The 17383-nt window shown below is 47.3% G+C and overlaps 1 protein-coding gene across 2 annotated transcripts in view; it reads left to right on the top strand.

The window, feature by feature from the left end:
- Nucleotides 1-404: 404 nt before the first annotated feature.
- The window catches only part of LOC135034440 (protein kinase C delta type-like), a 40593-nt gene continuing 23614 nt past the window's right edge, over nucleotides 405-17383 (top strand). The window contains exons 1-3 of one of the 2 annotated variants that reach the window (XM_063954260.1): nucleotides 412-990; nucleotides 2890-2990; nucleotides 16113-16283. In XM_063954260.1, coding sequence (XP_063810330.1) covers nucleotides 468-990; nucleotides 2890-2990; nucleotides 16113-16283 — 795 coding nt within the window. In that variant the 5' untranslated portion in view covers nucleotides 412-467. Of the gene's footprint in view, nucleotides 991-2889; nucleotides 2991-16112; nucleotides 16284-17383 lie in introns of both variants that reach the window. The other variant, XM_063954261.1, reaches the window with a different exon arrangement.

Raw genomic sequence — 17383 nt, forward strand, 5'->3', positions numbered from 1 at the left:
AAATAGTTACATATTAAGCACTGATGGTGCCATACTCACGCAAATAGTCAAATGGTTCTGTGAGCTTACTTTTTCATATACAGCCATGAGTGCCACACCATCCTTGTTTAATATATCTATTCACTCCGCCCCCAGTCCCCAATCCTCTTAAGTCTTATAGCTAAGGCTATGGTGCGTTTACACATCTCACCAAATTTTTTGTTGTCAGCCTGTCCAATAATTGTGTGTTGTTCAGCTTTCTCCCATCATAACACTATATATAAATGGTGTTAAGTTTTGGTGAAAAGTTTGGGAAAAAAGTTTCATATCTAACATTACTGATAACTCCCCATTAAATGATATGGGGGCCTCAGCTATACATGACAGCCAGTACAGGGGGCATGTAGCTGGTCTCATGGCCACTGCCACAGCATTCCGTGAGGCAGAATGACAGTTGGTGTTAACGGTCCAGAGCTGAGCAGCCAGCGATGGAGGCCAGTAAAGGAAAGCGGCGACCCCAACCCCAAAATGCGATGAAAGAAGAGAAAAAGAGCATTGAGAAGAGGCGTGGAGTGAAGAGGAGCGCACAGGAGAGGTGCAGAGCGAAGAGGAGCGGAGAGAAGAGCAGAGACAGAAAGATTGGAGGAGAAAATAGCAGAGGTGCTGTACCATCCAGCAGTCCTCAAAATCCCAACGGGGAAGATGTTATCAAATTCCAGCTCATTACAATCAACGAGCTTGGCGAGTATGAGAACCCCCCGACTGGAGCAGGGAACAGGCCAAGTCTCACTGCAGAGGGTCATCTGTACAAAAGAGAGAAACCATCTTCCCCTGAGGCTGTAACTGGCAAGAAAAAGAGGAAACGTCAGATAAAAGAAGGGACAGGACAGCAGAAGAGGGGGAAACACCAAGATGATGAGCATAGAAAGCAGAAAAGGAGACATCTGGATGTGGCCGTGGTCCAAGAGAAGGTCAAGGGCAGTGATTTCACCCCTCCATTGGACAGACCAGGTAAGGAGGTATTAATGGTTTTCACAGAAAACTCTTTCTTAATATGGAGAACTTGCTCCACTGCTACTAACTATAGATCAAACTGTAGCTGACTGTTCATTTATTTCAATGTTTCTTTCACATAGAGGGGCAGATGTACTAAGCTTTGAGGGGGGATAAAGTACCAACCAATCAGCTCCTTATTGTTATTTTTCAAAAATAGACTAACATGGCAGTTAGGATCTGATTGGCTGGTACTTTATCTCTCTCCAAGTATCACTCCCCAAGGCTTAGTACATAAGACCCAGAGTGTGGTATTGTGGCATCCAGAAATTATATGAGAGATTGAAGTACATTGTTTGAATTGGGTTCAATCTGCCAGATAAATGGGCATTAGAGTCCTGGAAGCTTGGAGCGATCCCCACTACAGTCAGCTAGTAAATGTGCTACATAATAGTGCCAAATTCTCATATAGAGCATATTTCATCACCTCTAAAATAACAAATCTACTTCTTTTGCGGTACTTTCTCAGTGTACCAGTGATGGGGGCTGTTACACTATTGGCTACTTAGCTGCTAGAGGCCCTGCCTGGGATTACCTGTGATCGGCCTTTTATATTAAACGCAGATAATGATCCCTGCTGCTTCCCTGGGGCACGGAAATGACAGTTGGTCGGTTGTGCTGCCTAGCCCCGCCCCCTCCCCCCAGCTGTTACCTGGAACCTGCCTGTGGCCAAGTTATACCAAGCACTACTTAGGGGGGGTATCCATCACGTCTAATGTTATCACACCTATCACCCCCAAAATCCACTTATCACACCTTGTGCGCTCCCAAAAACGGGATTCACGCAATAATTCAAGCCGGCAAAAGCAGAGATAAGTATAGGAGAAAATGGGGAAATCTGCCTGTACCCTGCAAAAAGCCAAACTAACATATGAAACATTATAGAAGTCTATTAGTGGCCATACAAAAAAACTAATTTGTTAAAAAATATGAAAAAAATGTTAGAAAGCAATTTGTGTGTGTACATATATATATATATTGTGTGTGTATAAAATGCAGGTCCCCGTGCACCTCACTACTGATTACTCCTCATCATCATTTTATCACAGAGCTGAAGTCCTAAAATGATCATTTATACCAGGCCTGGCCAACCTGTGGATATCCAGCTGTTGTGGAACTACAAGTCCCAGCATGCCCTGCCACAGTTTTAGCATTCCCTAATAACAAAACTGTGTTAGGGAATGCTGGAATTGTAGTTTCACAACACCTGTAAAGCCACAGGTTGGTCAGGCCTGATTTATAGTATATAGTGGAATATAACTTGTATATCTCAGGTAGATAAATCAGGCTTTTCCTGTTATACACGGAATGAAAAAAACCCAGGCAGGATATATAACCACAGAGGATATAATAGTCACCTGTAATAATTAAGATATGTCTACACCAGAAAAATCAGTGAATAATATGGAGTAAGAGACTGTGCTGAGTGACTGAGCTCTGTGTTATAAACCCCATAGAGCCCTGTATGTATAATACACCCTAATAGTTGTCAGGAATTGGGAGCGTGTTACACATCACAGTGACAATATGTTGCTGTAAGTGACTGTGAATTGGGGACTTTTGTTGTTAATGATGTAAAGATGTCTGTAGCTGCACTAAAGCTAAAATACAAATTGTATTTAATAAAATAAAAGAACTAATAACACATGTAAATGTGTGGAAATTATATGTGTGGCACTTTTAGAAAACAAAAATAACTTGGATTTGGTTTAAATATCCTTTACAATGGGCCTTAAAATACAAGATGGCATAGGCCCCGATGCAGCAGCTGAATACTGATTTGTATAATATCCACTGTCTGACTCATCATTTATATAAAGAGTAGATGTATAACCTCTTCCTTTATTACCCCAATAGGAGGCAGCAGAGTCTCCTCAGCCGGCCCCGGCTGCAGAACCCCATTATCCATCGGGCGGTTCATTTACCACCAAGAGCTCGGCCGTGGCAGCTACGGAAGAGTAAGATTTGTGTTTTCTGTCTGATTTCTCATGTTGTCATCATTATACTAACTGTAGTGTATATATACACAGCTATATATAATAAAAAACCTGCCATAGTGACATTGGTTACACAATAGTCATTTATATAGGTTTGTGTCCAAATTAGTGATGAGCGGGTTCGGTTCCACGGAAACCGAACCCACCCGAACTTCACCCATTTTACACGGGTCCGAGGCATACTCGGATTCTCCCGTATGGCTCGGTTAACCCGAGCGCGCCCGAACGTCATCATCCCGCTGTCGGATTCTCGCGAGATTCGGATTCTATATAAGCAGCCGCGCGTCGCCGCCATTTTCACTCGTGCATTGGAAATGTTAGGGAGAGGACGTGGCTGGCGTCCTCTCCGTTTATTGTTGAACTTGATTGATTGTGCTTTATTGCTTAATTGTGGGGAGGACTGGGGAGCAGCTGTATAATATAGGAGGAGTACAGTGCAGAGTTTTGCTGATCAGTGACCACCAGTTTTATCCGTTCTCTGCCTGAAAAAAACGCTCCTTATCTGTGCTCAGTGTGCTGCATATATCTGTGCTCACACTGCTTAATTGTGGGGACTGGGGAGCAGCTGTTTATATAGCAGGAGTACAGTGCAGAGTTTTGCTGACCGTGACCACCAGTATACGTTGTCTGCCTGAAACACACTCCATATCTGTGCTCAGTGTGCTGCTTTATTGTGGGGACTGGGGACCACCAGTATAATATTATATAGGAGGAGTAGTACAGTGCAGAGTTTTGCTGACCAGTGACCACCAGTATACGTTGTCTGCCTGAAAAACACTCCATATCTGTGCTGCATTGTAGACAGTATATAGTAGGAGTACAGTGCATAATTTTGCTGACCACCAGTATATAATATATAGGAGTACGGTACAGAAGGCCACTGCTGTACCTACCTCTGTGTCGTCAAGTATACTATCCATCCATACCTGTGGTGCATTTCATTTTTTCACAGTTTGCTGACCACTAGTATATAATATATAGCATTACGGTACAGTAGGCCACTGCTGTACCTACCTCTGTGTCGTCAAGTATACTATCCATCCATACCTGTGGTGCATTTCATTTTTGCACAGTTTGCTGACCACCAGTATATAATATATAGCAGTACGGTACAGTAGGCCACTGCTGTACCTACCTCTGTGTCGTCAAGTATACTATCCATCCATACCTGTGGTGCATTTCATTTTTGCACAGTTTGCTGACCACCAGTATATAATATATAGCAGTACGGTACAGTAGGCCACTGCTGTACCTACCTCCGTGTCGTCAAGTATACTATCCATCCATACCTGTGGTGCATTTCGTTTTTGCACAGTTTGTTGACCACCAGTATATAATATATAGCAGTACGCTACAGTAGGCCACTGCTGTACCTACCTCTGTGTCGTCAAGTATACTATCCATCCATACCTGTGGTGCATTTCATTTTTGCACAGTTTGCTGATCACCAGTATATAATATATAGCAGTACGGTACAGTAGGCCACTGCTGTACCTACCTCTGTGTCGTCAAGTATACTATCCATCCATACCTGTGGTGCATTTCATTTTTGCACAGTTTGCTGACCACCAGTATATAATATATAGCAGTACGGTACAGTAGGCCACTGCTGTACCTACCTCTGTGTCGTCAAGTATACTATCCATCCATACCTGTGGTGCATTTCAGTTTTGCACAGTTTGCTGACCACCAGTATATAATATATAGCAGTACGGTACAGTAGGCCACTGCTCTACCTACCTCTGTGTCGTCAAGTATACTATCCATCCATACCTGTGGTGCATTTCAGTTGTGTGCAGTATATATAGTAGTAGGCCATTGCTATTGATACTGGCATATAATTCCACACATTAAAAAATGGAGAACAAAAATGTGGAGGTTAAAATAAGGAAAGATCAAGATCCACTTCCACCTCGTGCTGAAGCTGCTGCCACTAGTCATGGCCGAGACGATGAAATGCCAGCAACGTCGTCTGCCAAGGCCGATGCCCAATGTCATAGTAGAGAGCATGTAAAATCCAAAAAACAAAAGTTCAGTAAAATGACCCAAAAATAAAAATTGAAAGCGTCTGAAGAGAAGCGTAAACTTGCCAATATGCTATTTACGACACGGAGTGGCAAGGAACGGCTGAGGCCCTGGCCTATGTTCATGGCTAGTGGTTCAGATTCACATAAGGATGGAAGCACTCATCCTCTCGCTAGAAAAATGAAAAGACTTAAGCTGGCAAAAGCACAGCAAAGAACAGTGCGTTCTTCTAAATCACTAATCCCCAAGGAGAGTCCAATTGTGTCGGTTGCGATGCCTGACCTTCCCAACACTGGACGGGAAGAGCTTGCGCCTTCCACCATTTGCACGCCCCCTGCAAGTGCTGGAAGGAGCACCCGCAGTCCAGTTCCTGATAGTCAAATTGAAGATGTCACTGTTGAAGTACACCAGGATGAGGATATGGGTGTTGCTGGCGCTGGGGAGGAAATTGACAAGGAGGATTCTGATGGTGAGGTGGTTTGTTTAAGTCAGGCACCCGGGGAGACACCTGTTGTCCGTGGGACGAATATGGCCATTGACATGCCTGGTCAAAATACAAAAAAAATCAGCTCTTCGGTGTGGAATTATTTCAACACAAATGCGGACAACAGGTGTCAAGCCGTGTGTTGCCTTTGTCAAGCTGTAATAAGTAGGGGTAAGGACGTTAACCACCTAGGAACATCCTCCCTTATACGTCACCTGGACCGCATTCATCAGAAGTCAGTGACAAGTTCAAAAACTTTGGGTGACAGCGGAAGGAGTCCACTGACAACTAAATCCCTTCCTCTTGTAACCAAGCTCCTGCAAACCACACCACCAACTCCCTCAGGGTCAATTTCTTCCTTACCCAGGAAAGCCAATAGTCCGCAGGCCATGTCACTGTCAAGTCTGACGAGTCCTCTCCTGCCTGGGATTCCTCCGATGCATCCTTGAGTGTAACGCCTACTGCTGCTGGCGCTGCTGTTGTTGCTGCTGGGAGTCGATCGTCATCCCAGAGGGGAAGTCGGAAGACCACTTGTACTACTTCCAGTAAGCAATTGACTGTCCAACAGTCCTTTGCGGGGAAGATGAAATATCACAGCAGTCATCCTGCTGCAAAGCAGATAACTCAGGCCTTGGCAGCCTGGGCGGTGAGAAACGTGGTTCCGGTATCCACCATTAATTCAGAGGCAACTAGAGACTTGATTGAGGTACTGTGTCCCCGGTACCAAATACCATCTAGGTTCCATTTCTCTAGGCAGGCGATACCGAAAATGTACACAGACCTCAGAAAAAGACTCACCAGTGTCCTAAAAAATGCAGTTGTACCCAATGTCCACTTAACCACGGACATGTGGACAAGTGGAGCAGGGCAGACTCAGGACTATATGACTGTGACAGCCCACTGGGTAGATGTATTGCCTCCCGCAGCAAGAACAGCAGCGGCGGCACCAGTAGCAGCATCTCGCAAACGCCAACTCGTTCCTAGGCAGGCTACGCTTTGTATCACCGCTTTCCAGAAGAGGCACACAGCTGACAACCTCTTACGGAAACTGAGGAAGATCATCGCAGAATGGCTTACCCCAATTGGACTCTCCTGGGGATTTGTGACATCGGACAATGCCAGCAATATTGTGCGTGCATTACATCTGGGCAAATTCCAGCACGTCCCATGTTTTGCACATACATTGAATTTGGTGGTGCAGAATTATTTAAAAAAACGACAGGGGCGTGCAAGAGATGCTGTCGGTGGCCCGAAGAATTGCAGGCCACTTTCGGCATTCAGCCACCGCATGCCGAAGACTGGAGCACCACCAAACATTCCTGAACCTGCCCTGCCATCATCTGAAGCAAGAGGTGGTAACGAGGTGGAATTCAAACCTCTATATGCTTCAGAGGATGGAGGAGCAGCAAAAGGCCATTCAAGCCTATACATCTGCCCATGATATAGGCAAAGGAGGGGGAATGCACCTGACTCAAGCGCAGTGGAGAATGATTTCAACGTTGTGCAAGGTTCTGCAACCCTTTGAACTTGCCACACGTGAAGTCAGTTCAGACACTGCCAGCCTGAGTCAGGTCATTCCCCTCATCAGGCTTTTGCAGAAGAAGCTGGAGACATTGAAGGAGGAGCTAAAACAGAGCGATTCCGCTAGGCATGTGGGACTTGTGGATGGAGCCCTTAATTCGCTTAACCAGGATTCACGGGTGGCCAATCTGTTGAAATCAGAGCACTACATTTTGGCCACCGTGCTCGATCCTAGATTTAAAACCTACGTTGTATCTCTCTTTCCGGCAGACACAAGTCTGCAGAGGTTCAAAGACCTGCTGGTGAGAAAATTGTCAAGTCAAGCGGAACGTGACCCGTCAACATCTCCTCCTTCACATTCTCCCGCAACTGGGGGTGTGAGGAAAAGGCTAAGAATTCCGAGCCCACCCGCTGGCGGTGATGCAGGGCAGTCTGGAGCGAGTGCTGACATCTGGTCCGGACTGAAGGACCTGCCAACGATTACTGACATGTCGTCTACTGTCACTGCATATGATTCTCTCACCATTGAAAGAATGGTGGAGGATTATATGAGTGACCGCATCCAAGTAGGCACGTCAGACAGTCCGTACGTATACTGGCAGTAAAAAGAGGCAATTTGTAGGCCCTTGCGCAAACTGGCTTTATTCTACCTAAGTTGCCCTCCCTCCAGTGTGTACTCCGAAAGAGTGTTTAGTGCAGCCGCTCACCTTGTCAGCAATCGGCGTACGAGGTTACTTCCAGAAAATGTGGAGAAGATGATGTTCATCAAAATGAATTATAATCAATTCCTCCGTGGAGACATTCACCAACAGCAATTGCCTCCATAAAGTACACAGGGACCTGAGATGGTGGATTCCAGTGGGGACGAATTAATAATCTGTGAGGAGGGGGATGTACACAGTGAAAGGGGTGAGGAATCGAAGGATGATAATGAGGTGGACATCTTGCCTCTGTAGAGCCAGTTTGTGCAAGGAGAGATTGATTGCTTCTTTTTTTGGTGGGGGCCCAAACCAACCAGTCATTTCAGTCACAGTCGTGTGGCAGACCCTGTCGCTGAAATTATGGGTTCGTTAAAGTGTGCATGTCCTGTTTATACAACATAAGGGTGGGTGGCAGGGCCCAAGGACAATTCCATCTTGCACCTCTTTTTTCTTTTCTTTTTCTTTGCATCATGTGCTGTTTGGGGACAATTTTTTTGAAGTGCCATCCTGCCTGACACTGCAGTGCCACTCCTAGATGGGCCAGGTGTTTGTGTCGGCCACTTGTGTCGCTTAGCTTAGTCACACAGCGACCTTGGTGCGCCTCTTTTTTTCTTTGCATCATGTGCTGTTTGGGGACAATTTTTTTGAAGTGCCATCCTGCCTGACACTGCAGTGCCACTCCTAGATGGGCCAGGTGTTTGTGTCGGCCACTTGGGTCGCTTAGCTTAGTCACACAGCGACCTTGGTGCGCCTCTTTTTTTCTTTGCATCATGTGCTGTTTGGGGACAATTTTTTTGAAGTGCCATCCTGCCTGACACTGCAGTGCCACTCCTAGATGGGCCAGGTGTTTGTGTCGGCCACTTGGGTCGCTTAGCTTAGCCATCCAGCGACCTTGGTGCGCCTCTTTTTTTCTTTGCATCATGTGCTGTTTGGGGACAATTTTTTTGAAGTGCCATCCTGCCTGACACTGCAGTGTCACTCCTAGATGGGCCAGGTGTTTGTGTCGGCCACTTGGGTCGCTTAGCGTAGTCACACAGCGACCTTGGTGCGCCTCTTTTTTTCTTTGCATCATGTGCTGTTTGGGGACAATTTTTTTGAAGTGCCATCCTGCCTGACACTGCAGTGCCACTCCTAGATGGGCCAGGTGTTTGTGTCGGCCACTTGGGTCGCTTAGCTTAGCCATCCAGCAACCTTGGTGCGCCTCTTTTTTTCTTTGCATCATGTGCTGTTTGGGGACAATTTTTTTGAAGTGCCATCCTGCCTGACACTGAAGTGCCACTCCTAGATGGGCCAGGTGTTTGTGTCGGCCACTTGGGTCGCTTAGCTTAGTCACACAGCGACCTTGGTGCGCCTCTTTTTTTCTTTGCATCATGTGCTGTTTGGGGACAATTTTTTTGAAGTGCCATCCTGCCTGACACTGCAGTGCCACTCCTAGATGGGCCAGGTGTTTGTGTCGGCCACTTGGGTCGCTTAGCTTAGCCATCCAGCAACCTTGGTGCGCCTCTTTTTTTCTTTGCATCATGTGCTGTTTGGGGACAATTTTTTTGAAGTGCCATCCTGCCTGACACTGAAGTGCCACTCCTAGATGGGCCAGGTGTTTGTGTCGGCCACTTGGGTCGCTTAGCTTAGTCACACAGCGACCTTGGTGCGCCTCTTTTTTTCTTTGCATCATGTGCTGTTTGGGGACAATTTTTTTGAAGTGCCATCCTGCCTGACACTGCAGTGCCACTCCTAGATGGGCCAGGTGTTTGTGTCGGCCACTTGGGTCGCTTAGCTTAGCCATCCAGCGACCTCGGTGCAAATTTTAGGACTAAAAATAATATTGTGAGGTGTGAGGTGTTCAGAATAGACTGAAAATGAGTGGAAATTATGGTTATTGAGGTTAATAATACTATGGGATCAAAATGACCCCCAAATTCTATGATTTAAGCAGTTTTTGAGGGTTTTTTGTAAAAAAAAAAACCGAATCCAAAACACACCCGAATCCCACAAAAAATTTTCAGGGAGGTTTTGCCAAAACGCGTCCGAATCCAAAACACGGCCGCGGAACCGAATCCAAAACCAAAACACAAAACCCGAAAAATTTCCGGTGCACATCACTACTCCAAATCCCATTTGTGTCTGTCTGTAAATGCAGCAATTTACTGATGTGAATACTGCTACCCGTGGAAAAGGTGGTGTGTGTGAGTGGCGCGGGGGGGGGGGGGTTGTATTTTCTGCAAGGAGGATTTGGGCAGATTTGGGGGGTCTGTACTGATATCTCTGCTGATATACCTGTAGGATATACATTCAGTCAAAGAATATTATAGGAGAATGCAATATAGAGAATGTTAACTGTTTATATTAATGATGGGGTAGCATACCTCCCAACTTTGATCTCAGCGGTGGAGGGACAGCAACGTTTAGGGGGCGTGGCCTAATGTCAAGGGGCGTGGCTTCGCGACAAGTGCGATCGCAAGCCACGCCCCCGTTTTCGCCATTATGGGGGCATGAACAGCGCTGTGAGAGCTGCTGATCATGTCCCCTGTCCCTCTCTGCACACAGCATCTATTCACCGCTGCTCTCCTCAAAGCAGCGAGTGACAGGGAGGCATCTCCCAACTGCCCCCCCACCCGCGGGACACTGCGACCCGCGGGTGGGACAGCGGGACAGACCGTGAAAAACGGGACTGTCCCGCCAAAATCGGGACAGTTGGGAGGTATAGGGTAGTAGGTTGGACACTGAAGTGACATTGGTGTCTCCCACATTCCTGTCAGTTCTGTATAAGCAGCCACACTGCCTATTTACAGACAGAGCCGGCCCTAACCAATATGATGCCTTAGGCAAAATTTTGGCTGGTGCCCCCTAGTACCACCGCTGGTTCCGCCTCTGACTTTGCACCTCTTTCCCAGCACCATCACCCTTCACCTATAGCAGTCCTTATTTTGGTGTTTGTACCCACTATATTTTAAATAGGAAAAATTTGCACATTTGGCGCACAGCCCAATAAGTTGTGTGTTTTTGCTGGGAAGGGGCATGGCCACACAATAGTAACCTCAATTTCAATTACGCCACACAGTACTGCAACTTTATTCACATTTTATCATGTGATAGTGTCCATAATTTATATTACATCCCACAGCAGTATCACTTTACCTTATAAACATTACTCCTCACAGAAGAGCCCCTTATTCACATTATATCACACTGAATTGCTCCTTATTCACATTACACCACACTCTATTGCTCTTTATTCACATTAGATGACACAGTAGTGCCCTTTCTATATGCAACGCCACATAGTAGAGCACCTTATACACATAATGCCACACATTAGTAATGCATTTATACACCAAATTCCACAGTAATGCCCCTTACACATATGAGACACCTTATTAATGTCCTTATAAACATAATGCACCTTACACATTATGACAACCTTTATTAATGCCCTTTTACACATAATGTCCCTTACACATATGCCGCACATTATTAATACCCTTATACACATAATGACACACATAGTGCCCCCTACACATTTGCTGCACATTATTAGTGCCCCTATACACATAATGACACACATACAGTAGTACCCTGTAACGCATATGCCGCACATTATTAATGCCCTTATACACATAATAACACACACAGTGCCCCTTACACATATGTTGCACATTATTAATGCATCTTTACATGACACACATAATGCTCCTTACACATATTCCGAACACCACTGCACAACCAACCCACTCACATGCATACAGCACTCACACTGTCACTAACACTGTGACCTCTGCCTCTGCTTGGATATAGATGTGTCCTCATAAATCTTGCCTCAATGCTAAAGTCGGGCACACCTTTTTTTTTATGAAAATGCATCTTATTTGCATTGCTATGTCGCTAGGATGCACAAGCAGCTTCTGCTGATTAAAATGATATGCAGCATGCCTATATACTGTATGAGACTGGGGCTGTATCTGCATATGAAATGCTACACACAGAATATAGGCATGCCGCATATCATTTTAATCAGCAGAAGCTGCTGATGCCCCTAGGCATACCAAATGCCCTAGGCAATTGCCTAGTTTGCCTATGCCTATGGCCGGCTCTGTTTACAGAGACAGCTACTGGGTAAGGGAAGCGGGCAGCACCTTGATACTAGTCACTGCACAGTACAGTTGGCACATTTACATTTAAATGAATACTCTGGAGAAAAATAATACTTTTTACTATAGCACAGAAATAAATCCTGTATGTGCATGCTGTGGTAACAATATTTCTGTTCACATAATAAGAAAGTGCCCATCATATACATCTCCTAGTTACCCACATACTGTCCCAGCTCCAAACATATGGCATTGTCTGGTTAGCGTGTTTACCAAATGCAGGGCCAGTGCTAGGGTGTTCAGCGCCAACCTGCAAACAATAAATATGCACCTTCCCTCCTATACTTCATGCCACAAAAAAGGGGTGTGGTCTCACAAGGAAGGGGAATGGCCACACATTAGTTCCAGCAATTCAAATTATGCCACACAGTAGTGCCTCTTAGTTATATTACACCACACAGTAGTCTCCCTTATTCATGTTGCATAACATGGTAGTGGCTCTTCTTCACATTACATCACATGATAGTGCCTCTTACTCATATTACGCCATACAGTAATACCCCTTATACACGTTATGCCTTACAGTAGTACCCCTCATAGGCGGATCCAGGAAGGGGCACCCGGGCCCGTGCCCCCCTGTCGTTTCTGACTTCTTTTTTTCAAAGGGAGAACAGCAGCAGCACTACTGCTATTTCTGTCAGTCAGATTTGATAAAAGAGCCGGCAGGCACTAGGACCCGCCGCGGCTCTAACAGCAAGTCCGTGTGGTAACCAATGGGGAGGCTGGAGCTGCAGCTCCAGCCTCCCCCTGCTTACACTGCAACCTACCTCCCCCACTGCCAGCCGGCCGGAGTCCAGCCCAGGCGCGTGGGTCAAATGCCAGCATCGAGTAAGACTGTTACTTATGACGGCGCAGAAGGCTTCATTAGCCCTCACTGCACCTCACAGTTTCCCAGCACTTCCTTCTCCACTTCCTTTACCACCATGCTAGGTGCAGTCACACTCAGCCTAAGCTTTGAGAAGTCAGCCCGTGTGATTGTGACAGGGCTGTCCTGCAGATGTCTTATGCTGTTTGTTGGAGATCCAGCTGGCTGCTTCTGCTAATCAAAGATGGGCAGTTCGTGTCCTGCAGTCTGAGTCTCAAGACAAGGTATGCTGCACCTGCCACCACCAACTAAAAACTGTAATAATTATATTGTGCTGGGGTGCCTTCCAGGCTCCCATAACTAATGGAACAGGTGACCAACATTTCAAGGCCCAATCAGCCTTTTCATCAGGGTGAAACATTGGCAATAAACCAGGATGCACTCCTACAGCCAGTCATTACCTGATGGCGGGCGTATTCTTTGAGGCCACACCCCCTGTGATACCACACCCCTTATCTGGGAGCACACGTGCCTTAAGTGCATGTAAATAAAACTGTTTCTGTTCCCCTATCATGGTGCCCCCCCTTTCATTTTCTTCTGGATCCGCCCCTGGTACCCCTTATACACATTATGCCACAAAGCAGTACCCACATAGCACATAGTAGTACCCATATAGTAATATCACACAGTAATACCCCGTAGACTGTATGTCACACACAGTAATGTCCCTAAAATACTATGCCTCACACAGTAATGCCCTTAACACACTATGCCACAGACACACAGCAATGCCCTTTACATATTATGCCACATCTGGCGCTGGTTGTGAGCCACTGCAGCCACTCCTGATTGGCTGCCAGTGCGTGAGCTCTAATTGGCATGTGGCCTGTGTCAGATTGTGATGCAGTGGCTGGGATACACCATAGACAGGGTGGGGGGTGACATAGTGGCTGGGACAAAAAACCAAGGGGGATGACACAATGGCTGGGACAGAACCCAAGGGAGTTGACACAATGGCTGGGACAGAACACGAGGGGGTTGACACAGTGAAAGAACACAGAGGGGGGTGACAGTGACTGGGACAGAACACAGGTGGGTGAGACAATAGCTGGGACAAAACACACAGGGGGGTTGTGACACAGTGACAAGACATGGGGAGTGACACAACACAGAGGAGGTGACAATGACACACTGGCTGGGACCAAACACTGAGGGGTGGTGACACAGTGACAGAACACAGAGGGCATGACACAGTGACAGGTCATAGGTGGTGACACAGCTGGTGACATGGGGGGTGACACAGTACAGCACACTGGGGTGACAGTGACATGACATGGGGGTAACATAGTGACAGGACACGGGGGATGACACAGTGACAGAATATGGGGGGACACAGTGACAGGACACGGGGGTTACAGTGACAGAACACAGAGAGGGGTTGTGACACAGTGGCAGGACACGGGGGATGACACAGTGACAGGACACGAGGGGTTACAGTGACAGAACACAGAGAGGGGTTGTGACACAGTGGCAGGACACGGGGGATGACACAGTGACAGGACACGGGGGGTTACAGTGACAACACAGAGAGGGGTTGTGACACAGTGGCAGGACACGGGGGATGACACAGTGACAGGACACGGGGGGGGTGACACAGTGGCAGGACACGGGGGGTTGACAGTGACAGGACATGGGGGTGACACAGTGACAGAACATGGGAGTGACACAGTGACAGGACATGGGGGGTGACACAGTGACAGGACACGGGTGGACACAGTGACAGAACACAGGGGATGACACAGTGACAGGACATGGGGGGTGACACAGTGAAAAACACGGGGGGTGCGAACGCTTGTGCAGCAGAGCGCCTGCAAAATCTTTTGTGCAAAACAAGACCAGCCCTATAATTACTCTTCATGTGCATTGATTCTAACAATGGAGGGACGGCTTTTGATGTCACACGCCCGCCCAGCAAACGCCCAGCCACGCCTGCGTTTTTTTCTGCCACGCCTGCGTTTTAACAAACACTCCCTGAAAACGGTCATTTGCCACCCAGAAACGCCCACTTTAAGTCAATCTCCTTGCGGTCGGCTGGGCGTTTGGAATCGTCGCTAGAACCAGTGCAAAACCACAAAGGAATTTGTACCCGTACGACGCGTGTGCGCATTGCGGTGCATACGCATGCGCAGATTATCCATTTTTTTCACTGATCGCTACGTAGCGAACAACGGCAGCTAGCGATCAACTCGGAATGACTCCCACAGAGCGGAAAGGGGGGTGACACAGTAAGAAGATGGTGGGAGAACCCTCCCCTCACGATTACAAATGAGTCCCTTGTGTCCGCACCTCCTGGAATCCACAATGCTCCGCTGCTATTGGCTCATATTCCGGTGCATGCTGGTGCTGGAGGACACAGATGCCACAGACTGGAGTGGTAACTAACTACTGGGTACCGCATGACTTGTGGGTGTTGTGCCCCCGTTCCCTCCCTCTGCCCAGTGACCTGACCTGCTGCGCAGCACTAGCAGCCACGACCACCCGATCAGGATGCAGTGTTTCTATCTCCTGCGCTGCCTGTCTGTGTTCTTAGCGGCCACGAGAGCACGTTTCCCGTAGTGTGCTGATGTCCACAGCTGGGGACTTCCTGGCAGCCGGGAGGGGGCCGGCCACAGCAGCAAGATGAGGCGCTGCAGAGGGAGAGGGGGTGGAGCTTGCTGCTATCTTACTGGCGGGAGGTTTTGGTTTGCTGAAGCTTGGCCGACCCACTGTTCTATAACTAGTGAAGAGGTGACCACTTTATTATTTTCAGTAAATTGTATGCCATGGTTCATACAGCTGCCGATGCTGCTGCCTGTGTAACATGTGCGGTGGAATCAGGCAGCAACAGTCATGTACAGAAGCATTGACACAGAGCAGGGAGAGCGCCTCTCCAGCTCGGTGCCTACCTGCTCTGCATTCCTTTGCTGAGTGGGTAGCGATGGACCTGACCAAATGCCACACTATAGCTTACAACTCAATACTGGAGGGGATTGGAACAGGACAGGGGCATTCTGTCATATATAAGGTATGTCTGTATCATGGATGGGTGCATGGAAAGCACACGGCTGCCCTTTATCCCCATCTGGTCTCCTTCATAATGACCTCTCACTATCCTCAGCACCAGTGGCAGGTGTGTGCAGCGCCCATTCACCTCTGCTACACAGAACAGCAGTGACCAGACCTCCCCAATTACCCCACAACATGGACAATGCAATGTAATCAAGACCAACATATCTTACTTTATTCATTCCAGGCATTTGTGCTTCCATTCTCTTATCTCCTGACACAGAATGTTCTCATTAGTTACTATATGAGCCATACCTCTTTCCTCCGGCTTCTGTAACGTCTCTCTGTACCGTACAGGTGTTACTGGCATCTGACACTGTCACCAGAAGGCAGCTTGCAGTGAAGGTCATTAAGAAAAGAGTTGTGGTGGAAGAAGATATGATAAGATCTGTGCTGGTGGAGAGAGAGGCACTGCAGGCTGTCAGGACGCCCTTTGTCGTCCGAGGGCTTTTTGCCTTCCAGACTGAGGTAAGTTCATGTATATTTCTACTAACCCTCTTGGTCTTGGTTTATACTGTTCCTGGGAATAAAAATCTATAGGTAGTCGTTTATCAAGAAGCGCTGCTTAATTGGTTTACCAATATAATAACTAGAGATGAGCGCCGGAAATTTTTCGGGTTTTGTGTTTTGGTTTTGGGTTCGGTTCCGCGGCCGTGTTTTGGGTTCGACCGCGTTTTGGCAAAACCTCACCGAATTTTTTTTGTCGGATTCGGGTGTGTTTTGGATTCGGGTGTTTTTTTCAAAAAACCCTAAAAAACAGCTTAAATCATAGAATTTGGGGGTAATTTTGATCCCAAAGTATTATTAACCTCAAAAAACATAATTTACACTCATTTTCAGCCTATTCTGAACACATCACACCTCACAATATTATTTTTAGTCCTAAAATTTGCACCGAGGTCGCTGTGTGAGTAAGATAAGCGACCCTAGTGGCCGACACAAACACCGGGCCCATCTAGGAGTGGCACTGCAGTGTCACGCAGGATGTCCCTTCCAAAAAACCCTCCCCAAACAGCACATGACGCAAAGAAAAAAAGAGGTGCAATGAGGTAGCTGTGTGAGTAAGATTAGCGACCCTAGTGGCCGACACAAACACCGGGCCCATCTAGGAGTGGCACTGCAGTGTCACGCAGGATGTCCCTTCCAAAAAACCCTCCCCAAACAGCACATGACGCAAAGAAAAAAAGAGGCGCAATGAGGTAGCTGACTGTGTGAGAAAGATAAGCGACCCTAGTGGCCGACACAAACACCGGGCCCATCTAGGAGTGGCACTGCAGTGTCACGCAGGATGTCCCTTCCAAAAAACCCTCCCCAAACAGCACATGACGCAAAGAAAAAAAGAGGCGCAATGAGGTAGCTGACTGTGTGAGAAAGATAAGCGACCCTAGTGGCCGACACAAACACCGGGCCCATCTAGGAGTGGCACTGCAGTGTCACGCAGGATGTCCCTTCCAAAAAACCCTCCCCAAACAGCACATGACGCAAAGAAAAAAAGAGGCGCAATGAGGTAGCTGACTGTGTGAGAAAGATAAGCGACCCTAGTGGCCGACACAAACACCGGGCCCATC

Source organism: Pseudophryne corroboree, chromosome 2 (assembly GCF_028390025.1).
Source record: "Pseudophryne corroboree isolate aPseCor3 chromosome 2, aPseCor3.hap2, whole genome shotgun sequence".
In the NCBI taxonomy this organism is placed as follows: domain Eukaryota; kingdom Metazoa; phylum Chordata; class Amphibia; order Anura; family Myobatrachidae; genus Pseudophryne; species Pseudophryne corroboree.